Here is a 20854-nt window from a genome sequence, read left to right as displayed (position 1 = left end):
CCACTCCTTTCTGTCTAATTTATTAGAAATAATTTTGCACAAAGTATATAGGTATTATTAATTTTAGGACTTTTTTAATGGAAAAATCTTCCTGATGCAAAAAGATCATAGCGTCCACTGAAGAAGAATTCACTTCATTTATTTTGGCTGTAATGTTGCAGTTCAGTTCTATATGGACAAGACTAAAACTGTCTCCGTTGCCTTTATATATATGTAACAGGAAATTATGATGACAGGATGATTAATGTGTGTGAAGATAAAGTGTGTGTTGCTTAAATGTGCCAGATGTAACACATGTATGTTGCAATGTGATATGTGTGTATTATTACCCGAAAGCCAAAACTTTGTAGATTGGGGTCTCAGAATTCTCCCAAATCAGCTTTGTCTTGGAAAGTGCCAATGTAGCTCAAAAAAGGGGATTCAATATAACGTGTCTCTTACTTGATACTCCAAATGTCTTCTGCCTCTGTGTTAATGAAGAGGAATATTAGGCTCTTTTTGAAAAGGATATTTATAATTTTTATTGAAATACTAAATATCTTTTTATACCTCTTTTACTGTTTATACCTGTTATACTATATATTTATTTATATGTCTGTTATACCATTACACATTATACCTATAGATAACAGTACATTTCAAGGCTTAAAAAAAAAAAAAGAAAAAAAACATGGTATTCTTGAATCAGTCTATGCAGTGGGCACCTTTGGGGGAAGTACAAGTTTCTGCATTCAAGGAGCAGCTATACAAAATCATACAAAAGAAATCTGTGGAAAGCTACTAAATATATAGAAACCATGGCTGGCTGATGAAGTCTCTGAGCTGCCAGTGTTTTGAGGTTCAAAGAGTATTCAGGAGCAGTATCATACGTGCTTACCATGCTCTTATGTGCTCCTCTGCTTCTGCTTTTTGCCATAGTTAGTCCCTCAGTCTTCACCAGTACTGCTCTGAAGTGCAGTATTTGGTTGTGGTGCTTCTTTTTTGCCACACAGATTACTGCAGTATAATGGAAATTTCTGTTAGAAGTTAATACATGAAAATACTGGCTTTTGTTTACCTGACAGCTCTGCCTGATCCAAACCAAGCGGCAAAATTAATGTTAAATTTCATTGTCATGTTTTCATGGGTAGGGTCTAAGAAGGTGAGAAAATAAACAGTTGTATTGCCTTTTCTGTCCCTGTTTCATTTTATAAGCAGTAGGTTGTGCTTGTGTGTGTCCTCCTTCATTCTGCGCTACAGTGACCCATAGGGCAGGGAATTTTTCCTTGGTAGGAAGTGGTTGGATTTGGTACTGCTGGCTCTGATGGGCAATTTTCTTGTGACAGAGGACCATAAGAGCTTCATTTGGCATACATTGAAGGAACTTGCCTATCAGCTCATTGTCCCGGCCCTCTCATCTTTGAAACTCTTCTGTATCATAACAAGAATGCTATTATGGGTATCTTTCATCATCTCAGTTCACCATCGAATGGATTTTCCATTGCTTGGAATTGGTATTAGGCTCTGCATTGGCAGAGGGTAATGTAGTTGCAGAGTGAATTTATCTTAGTAACTAATCCTTGCCACCTCCCTGTGAGGTGATTTGCTAAGTATCTGACAGATGGGGAAGCACGTGAGGGAGAGATGGTTTCAGAGCTGGGATTAGAGCACTGATGTCTCGGGCTTCTGGTCCTGTGCCCTGCACAACCATGAGACCAGCCTTTCCTACCCATCTCCTCTTACTCTCCTGGGGCAAATGCCTATTGAGCATTATTAATTAAGACAACAGGGGAATAATCCTGTTGTCCTAGTCAGGAGTGAAACTCATCTTTTATTTCTGTGGTCTTGTATGCATTTTAATGCTAACGGTCAGGAGACCTTAAATAACCACATCAAACAGCCGATTCGGTGCCAGCCGTCCTTCTTATTTAGCTTAGTCTAAACTGACACCAAACTTTGAGACATTCCTCTCCTCCCACAGTGGAGAGCCGCTGGGATTTTTTTATACCACACATGGTTTCCCTCCTACATTTCCCTCCCATGTCAGATATTCATACCCCCTTTAATAACCAGCAGGGGGATCATTACATTGAGCTACTGCCAAATGCATAATGACTGCTGCCTTTGCCTTACACAGTCACTGCACTACTGATATCCAATTCAGCATTGTAAAGTGCTTAGGGCTACCTTGGGGATGTGCTATATTAAACCCAACTATTCTAAATCCTATTTAATACAAAGAGATTGGTGGTGGGGGAGGGGGGAGGGAGATTTAAAATTGTCATTAGCCACCTATTTTCAACAAGTAAAAACACCTGGTCATTTAGGGCCCAGTTCTGTCCCTCTGAAGTCGTAAATAGTCCCACTGGTTTTAGTCAGGGGTGCATGAAGGCGTGCACTCTGCTTACCACTGGGGCAGGCAGAATCGGGTCCTATAGAAGCTGCGGCTGAGATGGTAAGTTTGCAAGGAGCTGATGGGGGGGAGTGTGCCCATTTCTGAATTCCACTTACAAATGTTTTACAGTGAAAACAGAAAGAAGAAACATGCTTCATATCTGACTAAAAATAAAGGTACTGTTAAACTTGTAAAAGACAACATTTTTATTTGAATGATATGACAGAGCTGCCACAGGAGTGTTACCTGCTATAAAGAAAGCTTAAGAATTATTACCTTTATTAGACCAGTGACACTGAGCTTTAGCCATACATTTCTAACTTCTGTCCCTCTACAGAGACAATTTTCTTTTCTTAAATAAACTGTCATGCTAGTGTTAATATATTGTTGGCTCCCTCATACTCTGAGAATACTGCTGATATAAAACATGTATATGTTAGATTGGTAATAGTATCTTTAGTGTAGCTGACTAGAACAAATGTGTTTCCCTCATGGCTGTGCTAATGTGATAAAGGAAAATTGGCTGTTCATCAGCTTTTGGCTGGGTAAAGACAGTGGAGATGGAACCACATTCTTTTTTATGCATTAATACCACTGAGAACTTTTCACTAGTTATATTTCATGTGCGGGCATGTTGTGCAAAGATGTTGTAAAACATGAGATAATGCTACAAATAACAAAGTAGAAAAGCCTGTATCTTTTATGATGATAACAGTCAAACACCAAATGACAGTAACAGGCTGTAAAAAATGTGATGCAGAAAAAAAAATGCAATGTAACCACCATATACACATACACTTAGGCTCTTGCAAATAGGGCATCAGATGTTTAGAAGGCTTTGAATTAAAATTAAAAAACCTGTTGTATTTAGGTCATTGATGTGCCAACACAAAAGGTAATTTAAAATGGAGAGATGTATTTTGAGTGGTGAAACTCATATGCAATAACTTTTTGAACAAATCTCAAGGCTTAGCAATTATGATAATAGCCTTCAAATTTCCATCAGTGGAAGAGCAATAAATATTTCTGTCTAAATTTGGGAAATATTGACTGAATCTGGAAATGGCAATAAAGCTCAGCATGCACGTGTACGTTTGAAAGTGCAGTTTAAGGAGAAAAATTAATCTGTACAATTTTATGTGAAGCCTAAATAATTAAAAAAAAAAAAAAAAGCCAAACAAAAACCTCCATCTCATTTCATAGTTTCTTTCTTAAAATACTGATAGAGTCATGTTGCCTGAGGCACTGATGCTGATCATCTGAGCTCAGATTTATAGATAATTGTGTCCGTTTATCTTGGTCTGAAATTTGAAAGACTTTATTGGTGGAATAGTATTGTGAGTGCTTATATTGTGGTTTTCAAACTGATATTTTTTCAGGTCCTGGCTTCCCTCTTTGCAACAAATTATTCTGGCTTGTAAACCTTCTGTTTGTCCTCACATATATATTGGTCTTATGGAAGCAATTATTCCAGGTTTATTTTGTTTTCATTAGTGTGGGTATCAAGACAGGCTAAAGCACTCTAGTTTTATTTGGCCTCTGTAGACAGGATTCACCAGGCATCCATATCTGCAAAATGAAATAACGCTCTGTAAATTGGCAACAACAAAACGATGTTTCAAAATCTGAAGGCTACCAAGCTCTCATGTGAAATAAGCCTTATGCAAGCTAAATATTGCTAAAAATCAAGTTGCTTCAGATTTGCAGATAAATCCCTTTCTGAAATAAATGAGATTAAGTTTATTCTGTAAACAACTCAGAGTTCAAAAGTTTTTCAATAAGTTGGACTTAGTTTCTATCATTAGCTTCATTAATAGGAAGCTGACTATAGCCATGATGCCTCCAGTTTCCATTTTGTATTTGCCTATATTTTTTAAATTAGAATATTGAATTTCATAAAAAAGTGTGGCTGAAAGGCACTCCCATATTATTAAACCTTTTCTGATTTTATGTAACTTTAACATGAGGATTTTTCATCCAAAAGAATACTTTGTAAAAGCTCAGCATCTTGTGACTTTGTGGAGCTGGGAGAATGCCATAAAGTATTTCCATGAACGTTAGCTCAAATTTAAAATGAATAGGCAGGGAAGAGAATGCTTGGAGAAAACAGTACCCTGGGGTGCTGGCTGAGTGCATATTCCTAGCCAAGGGTTCCCTTGATGTAAGGGAATTACCCACTGGGTGTAAAGCAGATGTAGCCAGTTCCTGTACTGCTCCCCTCAGCCCTTGTAGAAAGAAACATGCTGGGGTTAGGGAGGCGGTTTGGAGGGGTGTTAGAGGCCTGGCTGAAACACGCTGCGTTTGGTTATCCTGAGTATGGTATATAGCCCCTTGAGACATATTTGAACTGATGTGTATGAGAAGAGCTCTGACAGCTATAAAATAAGCCCATGGCGCGAAGTGGTGATGTAGCTGTAACCAGTCTTGTACCTTGTGAAACAGACAGACCCACCCTTCTTTTCCTCTCCTCCCCCTCCCCGCCAGATTACTGCACCGTAGTTTCTTCTTTGATTTAACAACTGTAGAAATTTCATACTCTGCACATCTGATCTTATTAACTGGATTGCTGATGGATGGACAGAAAAGAGGTAAATACTTTCAGTAGGCACCAAAAATAAAGGCACACAGCAAGTAGGTTGAAGTAATGTTAGCAGTTAATCAGTGATACATACAATATGTAGAGGAATCAGAGTGACTGTATAACAATGTGTTTGCCCATCTACATTGATTCAATAGGTGCATCACAGCAGAATTAGTTTCTTCTTGAATGGCTGGGAAGATGACAACACACCTTTTGATTCAAGGATTCTTGTGGGAACAGTTGCAGATACAGACGCTGATGGTACTCTGAAAATTGGACAAAGCTTCACGGGTAAATCTTGTAGTATTTTAGTGGAATGATCTGGAATATTCAAAATAAGATGTGCACAATGTGATTAAAAAACGTGTGTGAGTCATTTTAAGTTATCTAGATGCTGAGAAATAATACCTTCCTGCAGGAGAAAATTCATATTGTACAATTAGCTTTCTCAAAAGATTGGCTGAAAAATAGATGTTTGGTAGATGATCCTGTGGGATCATACTTTATTCTATGTGTTACTGCATATAGGTAAGTTTTCCTGCATTCTCCAAAATGTAGGTATGTAAAGTGACGCATTCCATTAATTTACAATCATAGTTTTTCAGAGTAAGTATATGAAACTGTTTGAGAATGGGATTGTGCATGGCCACTTGACCACAATCCTCTCCAGAGTCAGGAATAGAGCTGAAGATTTTTGGCTGTTCATGTGCTTCAGTTCTATCAGTGGTCGCATAAACTACTAGCAGAATGAGAATCCCTCAGCCTCTAGTAATGCCTGATAGCATTACTCTTCATCTACATCTAGATTTTATATGTACTACAGCATGACATGATCACTGCAGAAGAGCTGGGGGATGTTTTGTTGCTTTTCACAAATTCTTGACTCTGCAGATGTAAGAACACCATGTATTGATTGATCTTTAGGAACATGCACAATTTGAAGTTAACTCCTAAATATTAATATAACTATATGTCACTTATACAACTTTATTGTGCTCTTGGGCAAGAAAGTAATTCTGTGCCCCATTTCTTAAAGCTTCTATTTGGAAATGTGTTTTATTTAACAACTTTAGAAATTTGGTAACTAATAGACATATAAAAGAAAGGAATATTTTAAAGTGCTTTTCATCTTTATTGTATAAATTGATAGGTACAGTTGTACCTACTGTATCTCTTCCCTAATTAGAGGTGGCACATGGACTGGCTCATTACTTCTGTCTAATGAGCCGATCCTTGTGCCACCTCTCTAATCAGAAAAGAGATAGGTACAAAATGTTCTTATAAAGTTATTATAAATCATTCTTTTTTATCAAAAAAATTAAGTCACTGCCCTCTATAGTTTTGTCCAGGTCCAAGATGGTTTCATTCAGGAGGGGTAATTGTGCAAGAGAGATCTCCAAGTGCTGAATTAAAGGTGCTCTCATGCAGTGCATAGCTGCCTTCTGCTCAATAGATTACTTATTTATAGTATATTTTCTTAGGTTTAGAGCAATTTGTTGGAAGAATGCAAGATTTTCGATTTTACCCAGTGGCACTTACAAACAGGTAAAGAATCTTTATTTTTGTAAAAAAGTAAAAGCATGATGAGAAGAAAGAATAGATAACTATTTTTATTTCTCAAAATATAGTGCTTTTCAGATGTCTCCTTTAGGTGATTGCTTATGATGATGTAGTTTACTGAACCTAATTTCAAAAATTGCTTTTAATCTAAAAATTTGAGTTAAAATAAATTCAACTACTTTATGCATTTGCTTTTGAACTGTTGCTGAAATATAGCTAGTATATGTAGTATATATGTAGTGAAACAGCACTCAGTAATCAATGTGTGATTTCCTTGCTATTGTTGTTCCTGTTACAACATGACTTAGGGTTCTTGCAGAGAGTAGATCCAGTTGCTAGATTTCAATGCTCCTAAACTGTCTAGGTGTTGTCAACTCATCATAATTCTGACATAATAGTGTGTGCTGAATAACTTAGTCCCGCTGGATTGGATTTGTCAAGCTTTCCCAAAGCTCCATGGAACCTGTAGAGCAGGGAAGGGAGCATAGTGGGCCAGTCCAGTTTAGACCCCTCAAATGCCAGTGATCCAAATGAAGAGAACGTTAGTCAGCATGCTGGCTTCGTGGCTGCGAACTTGGGTCCCGTGCTTAGCAGTTCCTTTCCTCTAGTTTCAGTTTATCCATGGCATCGGACATCCCAGTCAGGTATTTCCCCCACACCCCTGCCCCAAGGTGCTATTGTCTTAACTGTACATCGCTTTCTAGATTAGACTGTCATCATAAACCACCAGTGACTTCACTAGCTCAGCCCACATAGCCCTGGGCAATTGTTTTGACTTTCTCCATTCCCGAGGCCAAATCACGGTTGCCACTGCAATTTCTGTTGCCCTCCAGCCTCCCTTCCTAGCACATTACAAAGAAATGTTACCTTTGTTATCCGGCTCATGCTGGATTAATCTAGTCAATTCAAGCTGGTCAGAAGTAGTCAGGTCCTATTTGTCTGCTTGGTGCTTCTGGGTAGGCTACATGCAATGACACTCATGACTGCAGACCTTAAGGCTACTTAATGATAGTCTTTCAGTAAGATGTAGAGCAGTTTTGTAGGAGCTGAGCTGTCTGCAGGACATTATGATGAACTGACCTCCTGTGAATTTAAAGTATTAATATGAGGCTGAATTCCAAGTTATATGAAAATCATGTGGGTTGTACTCTTTCACAGCAATGCTTGTCAAATTCTTTGAACTACAGTTTAAGTCAGTGAAATGAATAAAGTTTGAATATTGAAAGATAAGGTGTTTTATAAAGTGTTGTGACCCAGTGATGCCTTTGTAGATGTAGTTTTATATCCACAAATAACTTAGTTCCAAATATTTATCTGGGATAAATTGTGAAGGAAAGTCTTGCCTGCATATCAATTAATTATAAGTCTATGCCTATCTAAAAGGGCCTGTACCTTTGGGTTCAGTAGAATTTGTAGTAGCAGCTAGCATTTATTTGCTTAATAAGTATATAAAAATTGCATTCTTACTGATAAAGTAGGAAAATGGGAAAAGTAAGAATTTTTAAATTAAAAAAATTAGTATCTTCTAGGCTCACAAAATCCTTCTTTTACGCCAGAGATGAGCAGATAAAAGTTTAGGTAACCTGCCCATGTCATTCATATATCTCTCCTTGCCTACCGACCTACCTATGTATGTATCTATTTCAGTTGCTGATGTCAGAGGGAACTAAAGTGACTAGTTGCTTCTTACAGTCCATATGAAAGCCACTGAGTGATCACAGACTGGGACAGCTGAGAAAGTGGACATTTCTATTAAAATTATTAACAGTGAAAATATCTATATCCAGGTTTTCTAAGGTGCAATGTGATATTGCTCAAGCCGGTCTTTTTGGACGATTTGAGTGCAAACATTAAACTCATCTGTGGTTACAGGCAGTATGCCAGCACTATGGTGTGCTTAAGAACAGTGTCCCGATCAGTGACTGGAGTCAGACATGATGCCATGGTAGTTTTTCTCCTTGTATCTAGGGAGCTAATTTCCCTTGGCTCCATATATGTCTGAAGCAATGCAAGCAACTCCAGAGTGCTTCTTCACAGACACCTTCTGAAGATGCCTGTTGCTTACCATTCATTGGCTGGTTGCTCCATTTATGTGAGACGAAACCAGGGCTTTAGGGCTTCTACAATAATCTGAACTGAATTTTGTTTAATCTATGAGCCTAGAGGCACAAGGTGGCACTTTTTAATCATGTATGTAATTACTTTTTTATATGCTGTGACAGAGATATTTTGGAAGTATTCTCTGGAAAATTTCCTCATCTGCATACCCAGTCTGAGTGCCGCTGTCCTGGAAGTCATCCCCGGGTACACCCATTGGTACAGAGGTACTGCATCCCTAATGGTGCAGATGATACCACTAATGACAGAGTGTTGAGGTTGAATGCAGAAGCCCATCCTCTGTATTACATCAATGATGATGACATTGGGACCACCTGGATTTCATCTGTGTTTGCTAATACTGCAGGTCTGGATCATGGTATTTCAATCACAATAGATTTACAAAATGGACAGTATCAGGTAATGTGAAGATTACATTTGCTGTTTATTAAATCAAAACTAGAAAAATATTTCTGTAAATGTTTCATTACCATTTTAATTTATCAACATGAAACAATGCAAAAGGCAGCAGAATGCATTATGGGGGTTTTTTAATTCTTTTTTGATGTGGCTTGTCTGTTGTAACAAGCAGCAATCTAGAACAGATATACCTGAATGAATATCCTGTGTGAAGACACCAATAGTTAGAAATTGGTTGCTCTCTTATAACTCTAGTTTTGTATATTTCAACTTGAGTTTTAACAGAAATTAAAATTAAAGGTGCTTGTTTCATACCTTCTGATATAAAATGGAATTTAACATGTCTGCAGCACGCTGACATATCAGAGGGGATTTCTGTTTTGTGGGTGTTTTGGAGATGGTAGCCTCCTGAGGAGTATGGAAGGAGAATACAATAAGCAGGCAAGGTTCTTAAAGAGGCCAGATTGCACCTGACCACTATGCTGTTGAACAATGGCAGGATGTCTTGGAAGGAGGGACATAGCGGTAGTGGGGCTGCATTCACAATCATAGCTCTACCAAATTTCTGTGTATTCTTGCTAGCTTATATTTTTTCTTTTTTGTCCTTAATGCTGGAAAGGGGAAAGAATACAATGACAGGTTTTGGCTACATAAGAATTAGTCCTTTAGTTAAAAGCGAGTTCAAATACCTGTGAAGTTCTGAAACTTGGCTTATTTGACACACACATTTCTACATAAGCAGTATGCTGGAGGAAGTGCTCTTTAATATGACATAGGGTATTTGATGAGATTCCAAGATACAAATAGTGGAGATTCCTTAAAAAAAAAAAAAAAAGTACCCGTTATCAAACAACTCATCAAATATTTGGCAACACAAAGCTATGCCCTTTATTTTTGCCAAAATAATATTACTGTAATAAATCATGGACTTGACTTTCTGGTGCATTTTCAAATGGTCTTCAAGAAAAAGTGGAGTTCTCATACAACAGTTCAGTTCTGTAAAATGTCTGAGAGATCAAAGTGCTTGTTTTACAAAAAAAGTTATCGTCTTTAATTGGGAATATGTGAACTGAAATAGTGGTTATTTTTCTGTCTGAGTGGTCAAGCAGTCTATATTGTCTCATTGAAAAAAAGTTTATTTTCTCATTGTTTAACAATTCAGTCATTAATATCAGTTTAAAAATTTGTGATCTTCATGTAGGTATTCTATATTATACTGCAGTTCTTTAGCCCACAGCCTGAAGCAATACGAATTGAAAGGAAAAAAAGAGATGATCTAAACTGGGAAGACTGGCAGTATTTTGCTAAAAATTGCAGTATTTTTGGGATGGATAACAATGGATCTCTGGAACAACCAGACTCTGTCAACTGTCTCCAGCTTCCTAGGTATGAGTGGGTATTATCTGCATAATACAAATGCTTTGAACAGGTAACACCCTGACACAGTTCTTTTCTATGTCCCAACGAGATAGAATCTTTTAATTTGGTATACTCATTTATTATGGGCTGCTGAGTATATAAGAGATCCCAAATCTGACCTTTCAATTGAAGATTGCCAAAGGTCATCTGTCGCTTTTATCAGATTTCAAACACCGAGGAATGTGACACAATTGATTCCTCTGTTATTTTTGAGCTAGACTTTCAAAGTTTTACATGCTTGAGTTTTGGGGGGCTACTGTCAGTACAGTTACGGAACATTGAGATGAAGAGTGGAGGAAGGTACTGGTATAACAGATTGTTTTAAACTATCTAGTGAATGTGAAAGTATATCTCTGAGAGTGCAGCTTTTTCTGAAGCTTAGAAAAGAGGCCAAGCTTAAGTACCAAAGCCAGTCATTCAGCCTTACTACTAATCATGCAAACCATGTAAGACATGGGTTGTAAATTGTATCTTGAAGCTTTCTAATCTTTCTAAGCAAGAACCAAAAGTAAACTGAGGGGAGGCGAGAAGGATCATTCCCTTTTAGAAACATGTTGCACGCCTTTTTACTAGACAGTTAGCATGTGCAAATTTAAAAATATGTAATATATACAGCATACATTTCATAAATATAACATGTAACACAATATATATGTTAATATATATTATGGTTTTACACACACGTGCATGTATGTACATAAATATATTTGATTCTATACCACTACATATATTCAAATGCACTATCTCTTACCTGAATTCAGATGCCAGTCAGTATTAGGTTTGTTTAGTACTTGGCTGGAAATCAGTGAGAAAATACAGTACCAGGTGCTGTAGGCATTTTGCTTTTTTTGTTGTTTCCCTTTTGCTACCTTCCTAAGACTTCTCAAGTGTCAGCATCTTTATTCTCCAGGAGTTCAGTATTTTGAGGAGAAGAGTGTAAGGTCATCTGAGTTACACCAATTTTCAGCAAAGGACTGAGCTTTATTGTTCATACTTGGTGCAGAGGGTAGAGGAGAAGGGAAATCTCTTGTGTAAGCCAAACATTTTTGGATAAATAACCCAAATGAGGTGTAATGCCCTTTTCAGCCCAGAAATATCTATTTGTATGTTTTCTAAAAAGAACTGAGGAGTTAAGTATGAACTGTTTCCATAAATGTTTTTTAAGTACCACTTTTTCTCCCCTTTGATTACAACGTAAATGATACTAGGAAGTAATATGAATGAATGATTTTGGGTACAGGTAGTGTACAGAAAGCTTTGTTTAAGAGATCAAAAATATACTTTGTAATGGTGAGTATTCTGTATACTCAAAGAGAAGATACTGTTGGAACAGTGCTCCAAATTTGTGTCAGTAGTAGCAGAACTCCCTGCTGAGACCTTTATAGAAGAAGATGATTTTATGGTAAAGCAAAACTTTTTCCTCTCTCTCACTCATACCCACATACTTGTAAGTGTCAAGACAAGTTCAAATTGTCTGTGCAGGATTTAGACACCAGTGTGTTTGTATCCTGGTGACCTAGCCAGGACTCCTTGGGATGATATGGAAGGCAAGTGGCCTTGGCTTTGAAATCCTTATCATGGCTTGGGGGTTCTTTGTTTGGTGACCACATGCTAGTACTGCATAGACTCTTTTGTGTCCTTTAGGAGATGAAAGTGATTAATGTTTTTGTTTCTACATCCTGTAACACTTCTGTAAGTTAGGAGTTGTTCACTGTCCTTTATTCCCCTGTCAGAGCCTTGAATCTTTGCTTGGTCTGAATATTTGCTGACCCTTGTTTTAGGATCTCCTTTGTTTTCCTGTTTTCCTGAGAATCTGTGTTTAGATGCCCTCAGATCTTGGTGACCTGCTTATCTAGGTGCCATCAGCCTTACAGTCCGTCTGCTGTTCCTTCTGGTGTTTCCGTACAAAGATGGTGTAATTTGTCTGCCATTTGTGCCTGTTTTAACATTTCTATTATAGCTCTATATGTCATGGAAGAAAATACTTTATTTAACTTTCTGTGGAGGGGAAGAAAGGACAGTATCCCCCAGAGAAACATACAGATAAATTCCACTGAGATTTTTGTGAAGTACTGACCTGGATAGGGGCACAGTAAATTCAAAGATCCGTCATGAAGGCAGAGGAGTATGACTCAGCAGACCTAGTCTAACTATGAATCTCATCTTTCAAAAGCTCAGAGATATTTTGAAGTGACGAGACATACAACATTTTTTGAATGTTGTATTCAGGTGCCAGGTGATACTGTGGGAATACCTATTTTTAATGCACTCATGTAGGTGGGCAGATAAGCAGGCATCCTTACTTTTTGCGGAGGCAAGTTCTACTCCTAGCTAAGCTCTGCCCAGCAAATATTCCAACATAAGATATGATTCATACCAAATTGTGCAAACGTGCAGTTTATATATACTGTTTACTCAGCCTCTGCTGAAATTCTCAGGACTGTTCTTCCCTGTCTTGGGCTTAAAGATACAGTTTTACTCTGTCGTGCTGTATTCCATTAAATTCTCTTGCACTTCACTCACTGGAAGGTGCCATGTGTTTCTAACTGTGCTTACTCATTGAATGAGTTGATATGGTTCAGTGGCTCTGGTATTCAAAATGTAGTTGTTTCTGTATGGTTTTTATAAGTGTTTAGCAGGTATATAATGAATGATATGGACATGATAATTTGTCATGTTAGTCATCTGAATGATTTCCTTACGTAATTCAAGCATAGATCATGTTTCTAAAAAACACTGTGTTAAACTTTTTGAAAACTTAGTGCAGATGACACTGTAACGGTCACACTTTATTCGTATTTTGAAGTTGCCCTTTAGAGTCTTTAATTTTAATTGGAAATTTAGGGTGTGGAGAAGAGCATGGCACTTTGGGGAAAAACACATATAGAGGACATTTCCCCTGCTTGAGTTCTGGTGACTGGGAATCCACTGGCATAAGAATTTTCCCCAGAAACCACAAAAATCCTATGTGCAGTTGAGACCTTCTCTGAGAAAAAGGATATTAGGAGATAGAATCTGTAAAATATGTAATGTTTTGATTTTGTTTTCCTCTCTATTTAAACAGCTTTACACCATATTCCCGTGGTAATCTAACTTTTAGTGTTCTTACCCCGGAACCAAATCACCGACCTGGTTACAATGATTTTTACAATACTCCATCTCTCCAAGAGTTTGTAAAAGCTACACAAGTGAGGATTCATCTCCGTGGCCAGTATCATACTAATGAGTCTTGGGTAAATTTTAGGCATAGATACTATGGAGTTAATGAAGTTACAGTCAGTGGAAGGTAGGTGTTATGGAACTCTTCCCGCACCCATTGCTGCCTCTGACTATTACAGCTGTGCAAAGTATATAATGACCTGCCTAAAATTTAATGAAGTTTTTCTGCTTTTACATTTATGAATGAGCAGGGAATTTGGTCTGAAGCAGTGTATCAAGTTGGAAATGATTAGTGTGCTGTTTTCTAAAACATTTGCTCATGTATTATTTTAAAATTAATTATACTTATTACACAAATCTGTCAAAAGCAGTCCTTGCCTTGGCATTACCAGTGCCTCTAAGCAAAGGCTTGTGATTGAAACCGTGACTTGTATTTTACTTCAGTAGCTCTTCCAAGTTTCACTACAGATTCCCAGACATGGCAATTCTAACAGTCTTAATGCAGAGCTCATTGTTTTAGCTTTAGTTTTCCTTTTAAAACTGGACAGCTGTCAGTAAAAGTGTTACATTATCTGTGACTGACAACTTTATTGTATATGATAAGTGTGCTGTCTTGTGAAAGGACTAGTTATCATTGTAAACAATATGCAAATTTGGCAATGAAATAGTTTCTAAGAAGCATATGGTGCAGATTTTTGTTAATAAGTATTATTCCTGAAATTATTTTGGTAGTTCTCATTTTGAGAGAAAGCACTCCATGAGAGGTCATATTTACCTTTAAAATTTTCTACTCTACTAATATGTTTTGATAACTGATTTAGAAGTGTTGTGATAATGCTTTTGCTAAAATAGCTACAATCTTGCTGTCTATGTAACTGCAAAATAATTTCAGCTGTAGTTTGCAAAGCTATGCCATGCCTCCAGAAGAGCAGCCCTTCAGGTAGAGTGGGATGGTTATTGCCTATTAACTAATACTCTATAAAGATTTTATTTTAGTAAGAAACGGACATTTTAACTGAGATCAAAATGGGATAAACTAGAAAATTATGCTTAATATGGTTAAGACTTCTTGAAAAACTACAGCTACAGTGTAAAGCTTAATATTGATGAATAATTGCCATTTAATAAAGTTTTACATATTAATGTTATATGCTGAAATATAGTTTTCATTACATATTATGTATAGGATAACAGTAGTTCTACTACATGCTGGCTTTTATTTTCTTGAAAAGCAATTGTTGATACTTAAAAATATGTTGAGTGAAGTAGTCTTTTTTAGGTTAACGCACTTAAGAACATTCTCTTTGGTGACGTTTATTTGTTCTTAATAAAGAACCAGACTATGTAATACACAAAATTGTCATTGTGACCATGTTATATATTGTTGGACAGATGTGTTACTATGTTTTAATTTTTTCTTCACTACTTATTGTTCTTTCAGGTGTAATTGCCATGGCCATGCTGATAATTGTGACACAGCTATGGAACCGTATAGGTGCCTGTGCCTCAAGGAAAGCTATACAGAAGGAAATAATGTTAGTCACTCCTTTGTCTATCTATGTCACCTATGACCAACCTCAAAAGTGGGATTTTAGTCCTGGGAAAGAGTGTGTGTATGCATATATGTGTTAGTGTTCTAGCTTTTATAGGGAAGCTTCCCATAGCATGGTTTGTATTATTAAATAAGGAAGCAAACACCCCACTGCTGCCAAAAGTCATTCCACCCTTGACCATTAGGAGTACTGAATTCAGGGATCTGATTTCTTCTTGGAGGTTTATGCCACTTTCAAACATTAGATTCAAACCTGAATTGAGACTGTCAGCATCTGATAAAGATTATGGCTCTACCTGATGTAACAACCAGCAAACGATCTGTAGAGTGAAAGGGTTATGAAGACTCAATTTTCAGAGTAGGGATTTTATTTTTTTAAACTCCACAGTAGTTTTAGTCTGGTCCTATGGACTCCAGACCCATTCAGTAGATGGAGTGCAGTAGGCACAGTCCTGCAGTTCAGCTTCCAGTTTGATTTCATTTGAAAGGGAACAGTTCAAGTGGTCCAAGACAGCTCCATGACGTGAAACAAAGCACAGTAAATGAGAAAATTTGGAAAGTTGCTTCAAAACTTCATGCTTAATCCAAGGCAAAACACTAAAATAGATTTACCTTCTGATACTCCGAACAGCTCTAGATACTTGAGACATCTGTAGGTTGCAGTCACTTCAGCTAAGAATGACATCTTTTATTGCGGTTGCTTTAGGAAATATGTTTGAGATAGGAAGAGTTAAAACATTTTGGTCTTGATTTTAAATGCCTCTACAGTTGAGCACAGTTAAGAAAACAATGAGATGTGCCTGTACATATGTATTTGGAAGTTATTTTCTTGGGGGTCTTATTCATTGTTTTGATCTAAACAGTGATTTGAGTAGTGGCTTTTTAAAATGTTGAATATTGAGCTTTGAACTTACTTATTTAAGGACAGCTTGTAAATGTCAATTTCCCATACTTTTTACAGTCATATGTGACATTTGGTTATCTTTAAAATAATCTGTAGTAGCAACATGATTGTCCTAATACAAGAACAAACTTAATATTGCTTTTTACTGCTCTGTGTTTTCAGATAATCTATATTAACCTATATTAAGGTTAAATTTCTTGGAATTAATTAAAAGTCCATATTAGAAAAATCTAGATACAATCTAGAAAATACATTCTTCTTATTTCTTTGCTTTGCTCTTAACAGCATTTCTCAATAAAGAAGGATTTTATGAAGTCTAGTGTGTAGTTGAAACTTACCAAGTTGCAAAATCATAATTTTCCTACTAGTTTTATAATTCTTGGCCATAGGAGAACCAGAATGGGGTTGTTTACTATAAATCATGGTCTTCTAGAGAAATATGTAGAGGAGAGTTTAGAATAATGGTGACAGTTTGCACTTATTTCATGCAACCTTTAGTTTTCTTGGATGCTGTTCACATACAATTTAGCAAAAGCAGAACCATGATGTATGAGTTAAGAAAACTTGCTCAAATAAAAGATTCTGTCTCTAGATTAATTATTTATCTCACACCCCCCCCTCAAAAAAACCCTTCATTTCCTTTTATTTTTTTCTTTTTAAGGTTAAGAAAGAATGAGCTATGTTAAAGGAATGAATCCCACAATCCCACTGAATGTTAGATTTATGTCATGAGTACATGTTGTATTCATTGCTATATTTATGCCTTTTGGAAATAGACTTTCTTAAGAAGGGGTTATGGAATAGCAACAGCAGTAGCAAAGGGGGAACTAATCTCACATCAAAAAACCCTCAAGCAGTCTGCTTGCTCGAACACAGCAAGAAGTTTTAACGTGAGAGCATTTGATACTGTGCTTAGGATCATGTGAAAGATCTTTGTAAAATTTCATAGAGGATCTAAGTTTTTTAGTTTTTTTAAGCAGAAGTGTAGACTCTACATTCTAAGTAGGATTTCAACAGAAATTTAAAGTTTTTAGATGGGTCAAATTAGAAAAAAAATTCAAACTGACAGTGTCCCTTTAATTAGAACACACATTGTGAAATGTTACTTTGTAGGGATTAATCATAAATATTTAATAAGATCTGGAAGTTCACCAAGCACTCTTGCAAGACTTATGCTACCTTGTGAAAACAAACCAAATGCATTTTAATGATGTATCTGCCTTATCAGATATTTTCTGTCAATATTAATGGGTTGTTCCAGTCAGTGTCACATTTTTGATTTGGCATACGTTCATTGTAGCTGTAATTGAAATGCTTGAATTAACTGTATTCATTCAGAGTACAATAAGGATGTTGTTTAATTATTTTCCTCATTCTTTAATGACCATGTCAGTATCTATTAAATATGAAATAGAATAAAATAATAATAAAATACAATTAATATTTGCAAATATATCACTAAGTCCTTTGAATTTTATCAAGGATTTGCATGGAGTACAAACTTGATTTTTTTTGTAAGACAAAAAACAAGATCAAAATTCATCCTGATTTTTAACTGTTATTGGCAGTGATAAAACTCTGTTTTACGGACTTAAACCTATGTTCCTCAGGCTCCTACCCCAGAAAATCAAGCATTTATTATTTTTTGTTATGTTTATCAAGGAAGTTCCCAAACATAAACTTTTTTGGCGGTGAAGGGGCAGATGTTTTTGAGAAGAAATTGTGCTGTCTGCAAACTGTCATTTTTTTGACTTCTCTCCTGTGCAGTGAGTCACCACAACTGAGGGCGGTTTTAAGAAGACTTGTGGTTTTGGGGGTTGTTTTTTTTTCTTGTTTGTTTGTTTGGTTTTTAGTATCTTGAACAAGAAATCAGAGATCCCTCTTAACATATGGCAGAGTATGTCCTTGTCACATTTACACTTAATACAACTAAAATTACCGTTTTAAATTTTTCCGGCATATACATCTGGATAGCTGTTGTACATCAAAGCAATACCAGAAACTAAAAATTTGCATAGTTCATTACAAATAGAAATCTTAGTTACTTGCATCACACTGTTATGAACTTTGACATATCAGATAGAATGTCTTTTTTTTTCTTTTTTCTGAGTTCTGTTTTGATGAAGAAACATGTTGCTATGAATTTTGAGATGATGGGAAGAAGTTAATGCTTAAGAATGTCTTGCAGATGTTGAGGAGACATCCTCACAGAGCTTATCTCCAATCTTATGAAAAAAGTGTTCAGCTTCTTAATTTACAAATTGTTCTGTAAGTGCCTTGTGTCCTGCTTTGGGAAATAGCTCTCTCTTTTACAAATGGAAACTGAGGCACCAAGAGTGGAGTCCCGCTTTTAGTAACATCTATATGCAAAGACTGAATTATAGACATGGATAGTAGTATGTTCAAAAACTTTCTATGATGTCACATGAAAACCTGGAAACAGCCTATGAAAAAATAAGGTAATGAAACAAGGTCAGCCTTACCTTAGAACCTCAGAGCCTCCTTTAAATCGGTCATACAGAACTTCATAAAGGTAATGGCAAAATATACAGGAATAATTGTAGAAATCATAATAGAAAATAAAATTGAAAATAAAGCTACTGATAAATGCTTGAGAAGGATATGAATGGAAGTGAAAGTGTGACTGGACACAATAAAGGCTTCAGGTCTTCAGAGTTTTCTATGCAAATAATTAATGGTCTTAAACATCTGCTGTCTGCAAACTGGATATGGCATTGCTGATTACCAAGAATTGGATAAATAAGGCTTTTTTGTTGTTGTTACAGAAGAATCTATTTAAACTTTTGTTAAGTCAATCTGTATCATCATGTTAGATGTTGAAAGTTACGATACATAGTACCCAAGGAACTGTAAATACTAACTATAGTAAGTGGTCACTCAGTAACAAAGACTTACAGCTTGCAGAAGCAAGTAAGCTAGCAAAAAGTGCACTTTTTGATTAGCTCTGTGCAATAATTTGTGTATCCAGAGGACAGACCTCGGAGGAAGCTGGTTATATCAGAATGAAAAGAAAGGAAATCAAGCAAGCAGATGGTTGACTGGAGTTTTAGGAAACAGCAAGCAAAAAGTCACCTAGTCCAATAGTCTTACCTGCCTGAAAATTTTAGATAACTTTTGACATGTCTTTGGAAGTTATGGGTTGTCCATGAATCCATCCCTGGAAAAATGGTGTAATTTCACAGTTCAGAGATCCAGGCTTCTAAAACAATTTGTGTACAAGCATTGCTGCAATACTGGAAGAACTTGTTGCAGTCTCAGATATCTTGTGATTTGTTGTACAGGTGATGACTTGCTGACGGAATTGTGAAGTGGTCATTATCTCTCATAGATTTTGATATGACATTTGTAAATTTTATTTCAGAGATGGGCAGATGGCAACTAGCATTATGATTGTCACTGTTAACCTCTCAGAAATTAAGAAGGCTGTTCCAGTCTGAAAATCATTTTTGGGGGCTTATCCACTGTGCAGGATATTTATTTCATTTAATGTGAAAGCAAACTGAGGCACGACTGGGCTGGTGCTTCATTGTTATTGGAAGTAGCTGTTTTAAATCATGGTGCCACATATATTTATTGAATTTCTATGATTTTTTACATATTCCATCTAAGTGCCCAAGTGATTAGCCAATCTGGTTTTTTTTTCTTCTTTTATCCCACTGAAACTATTATTAAGAAATAATAAATAATCCTATGCAATAGCTTCTTTAGAAGAGTAAAATTAACCCTAGAATACCTAGTAACTGTGACTGTAGCACTCTCTAATGCTACAGGAGAACGAAATTCAAAGGCATATTCCAAATGGACAAGGTAGAAAGAAGGAAAAATAAACACAAGATCTCTTATCATTTAATATACTGAGCAAGTCGGAACTTTGGTAAAACAGAATACATGCTGAACTCATCATCTGCAAAATGTAACTTCTCCCTGTCTTTTAATTTACATAAGTCCTACAGGGTTGGAGTCTAAATAAGAGTTAGATAGAATGGATGCCTGATTCGAAAATAGCTTTGAATTTTAATCCTGGAGAATTTAAGTGTGAATTATTTTACTGAGCAGCCTGATTGTCAGAATTAGTGTGGTTGCATACTCTTTGACTGAAGACACACGACTTCTTGTGGCTTCAAGTAACTTCACAAAAAAAAAAAAGCATAAATGAAAGATTAGTTGAGTAGAAGTATACCTTATGCTGCCTGACAACATCTGTGCCAGTGTTTGAGATCTCAGTCATGTACCATTACTGGAATCTGGCATCCGGAATGGTAGATCTTATGTTCTGTGCCAGTCAGGTTCTTTGTCAGTCACTTTGCCATTGTAAAACAGCAGCAGTATCTTTTCTTAGAATGCTATTTGGCATGTGGTATTTGTAAACCATCTGTTACGTCTCTGCTTAGTTTCTAAAATTATGTTGCATCCTTTTAAGGTATGGGGAGTGTTATGACAGAAGCCCGTAAGACACTCTTCTATTCTGTCTTCCTTATTTTTTTTTTTTTTTTTTTTTTTTCTTATAAAACCTGGCTTTTGAGTTTAAAAGCCCTTTGGTCTTTGGGGAGTTCACTAGAGACAGATATGCTTCAAAGCTCTGCTCACATGTGGTCTTGATAGATAGTCAAATGCTGTAGTGAGGGTGCTGAGGAAAAGCCATGGGGAAATTAAGACCATGGTCTTCAAAGCAGGGCTAAGCTATACTGGTGTAGATATTGTCTAGAAGCCATATTTATTTGAATAATGAAGCTAAATGGAGTGAAAGCATCCAGTCCATTTGGGTGC

General features: G+C 36.5%; 1 protein-coding gene across 1 annotated transcript in view; it reads left to right on the top strand.

Moving 5' to 3' along the window:
• Positions 1-20854, top strand: part of USH2A (usherin) — a 388963-nt gene that overhangs the window by 27679 nt on the left and 340430 nt on the right. Inside the window, exons 4-9 of the mRNA XM_026844632.1 lie at positions 5111-5246; positions 6437-6500; positions 8738-9032; positions 10234-10418; positions 13516-13737; positions 15052-15145. Coding sequence (XP_026700433.1) covers positions 5111-5246; positions 6437-6500; positions 8738-9032; positions 10234-10418; positions 13516-13737; positions 15052-15145 — 996 coding nt within the window. The remainder of the gene's footprint in view (positions 1-5110; positions 5247-6436; positions 6501-8737; positions 9033-10233; positions 10419-13515; positions 13738-15051; positions 15146-20854) is intronic.

This window comes from Athene cunicularia, assembly GCF_003259725.1.
Source record: "Athene cunicularia isolate RWA chromosome 3 unlocalized genomic scaffold, athCun1 chr3_part1, whole genome shotgun sequence".
Classification (NCBI taxonomy): domain Eukaryota; kingdom Metazoa; phylum Chordata; class Aves; order Strigiformes; family Strigidae; genus Athene; species Athene cunicularia.
The sequence above is the reverse complement of the archived record's forward strand: the minus strand, read 5'-3'. Positions and strand labels throughout refer to the sequence as shown.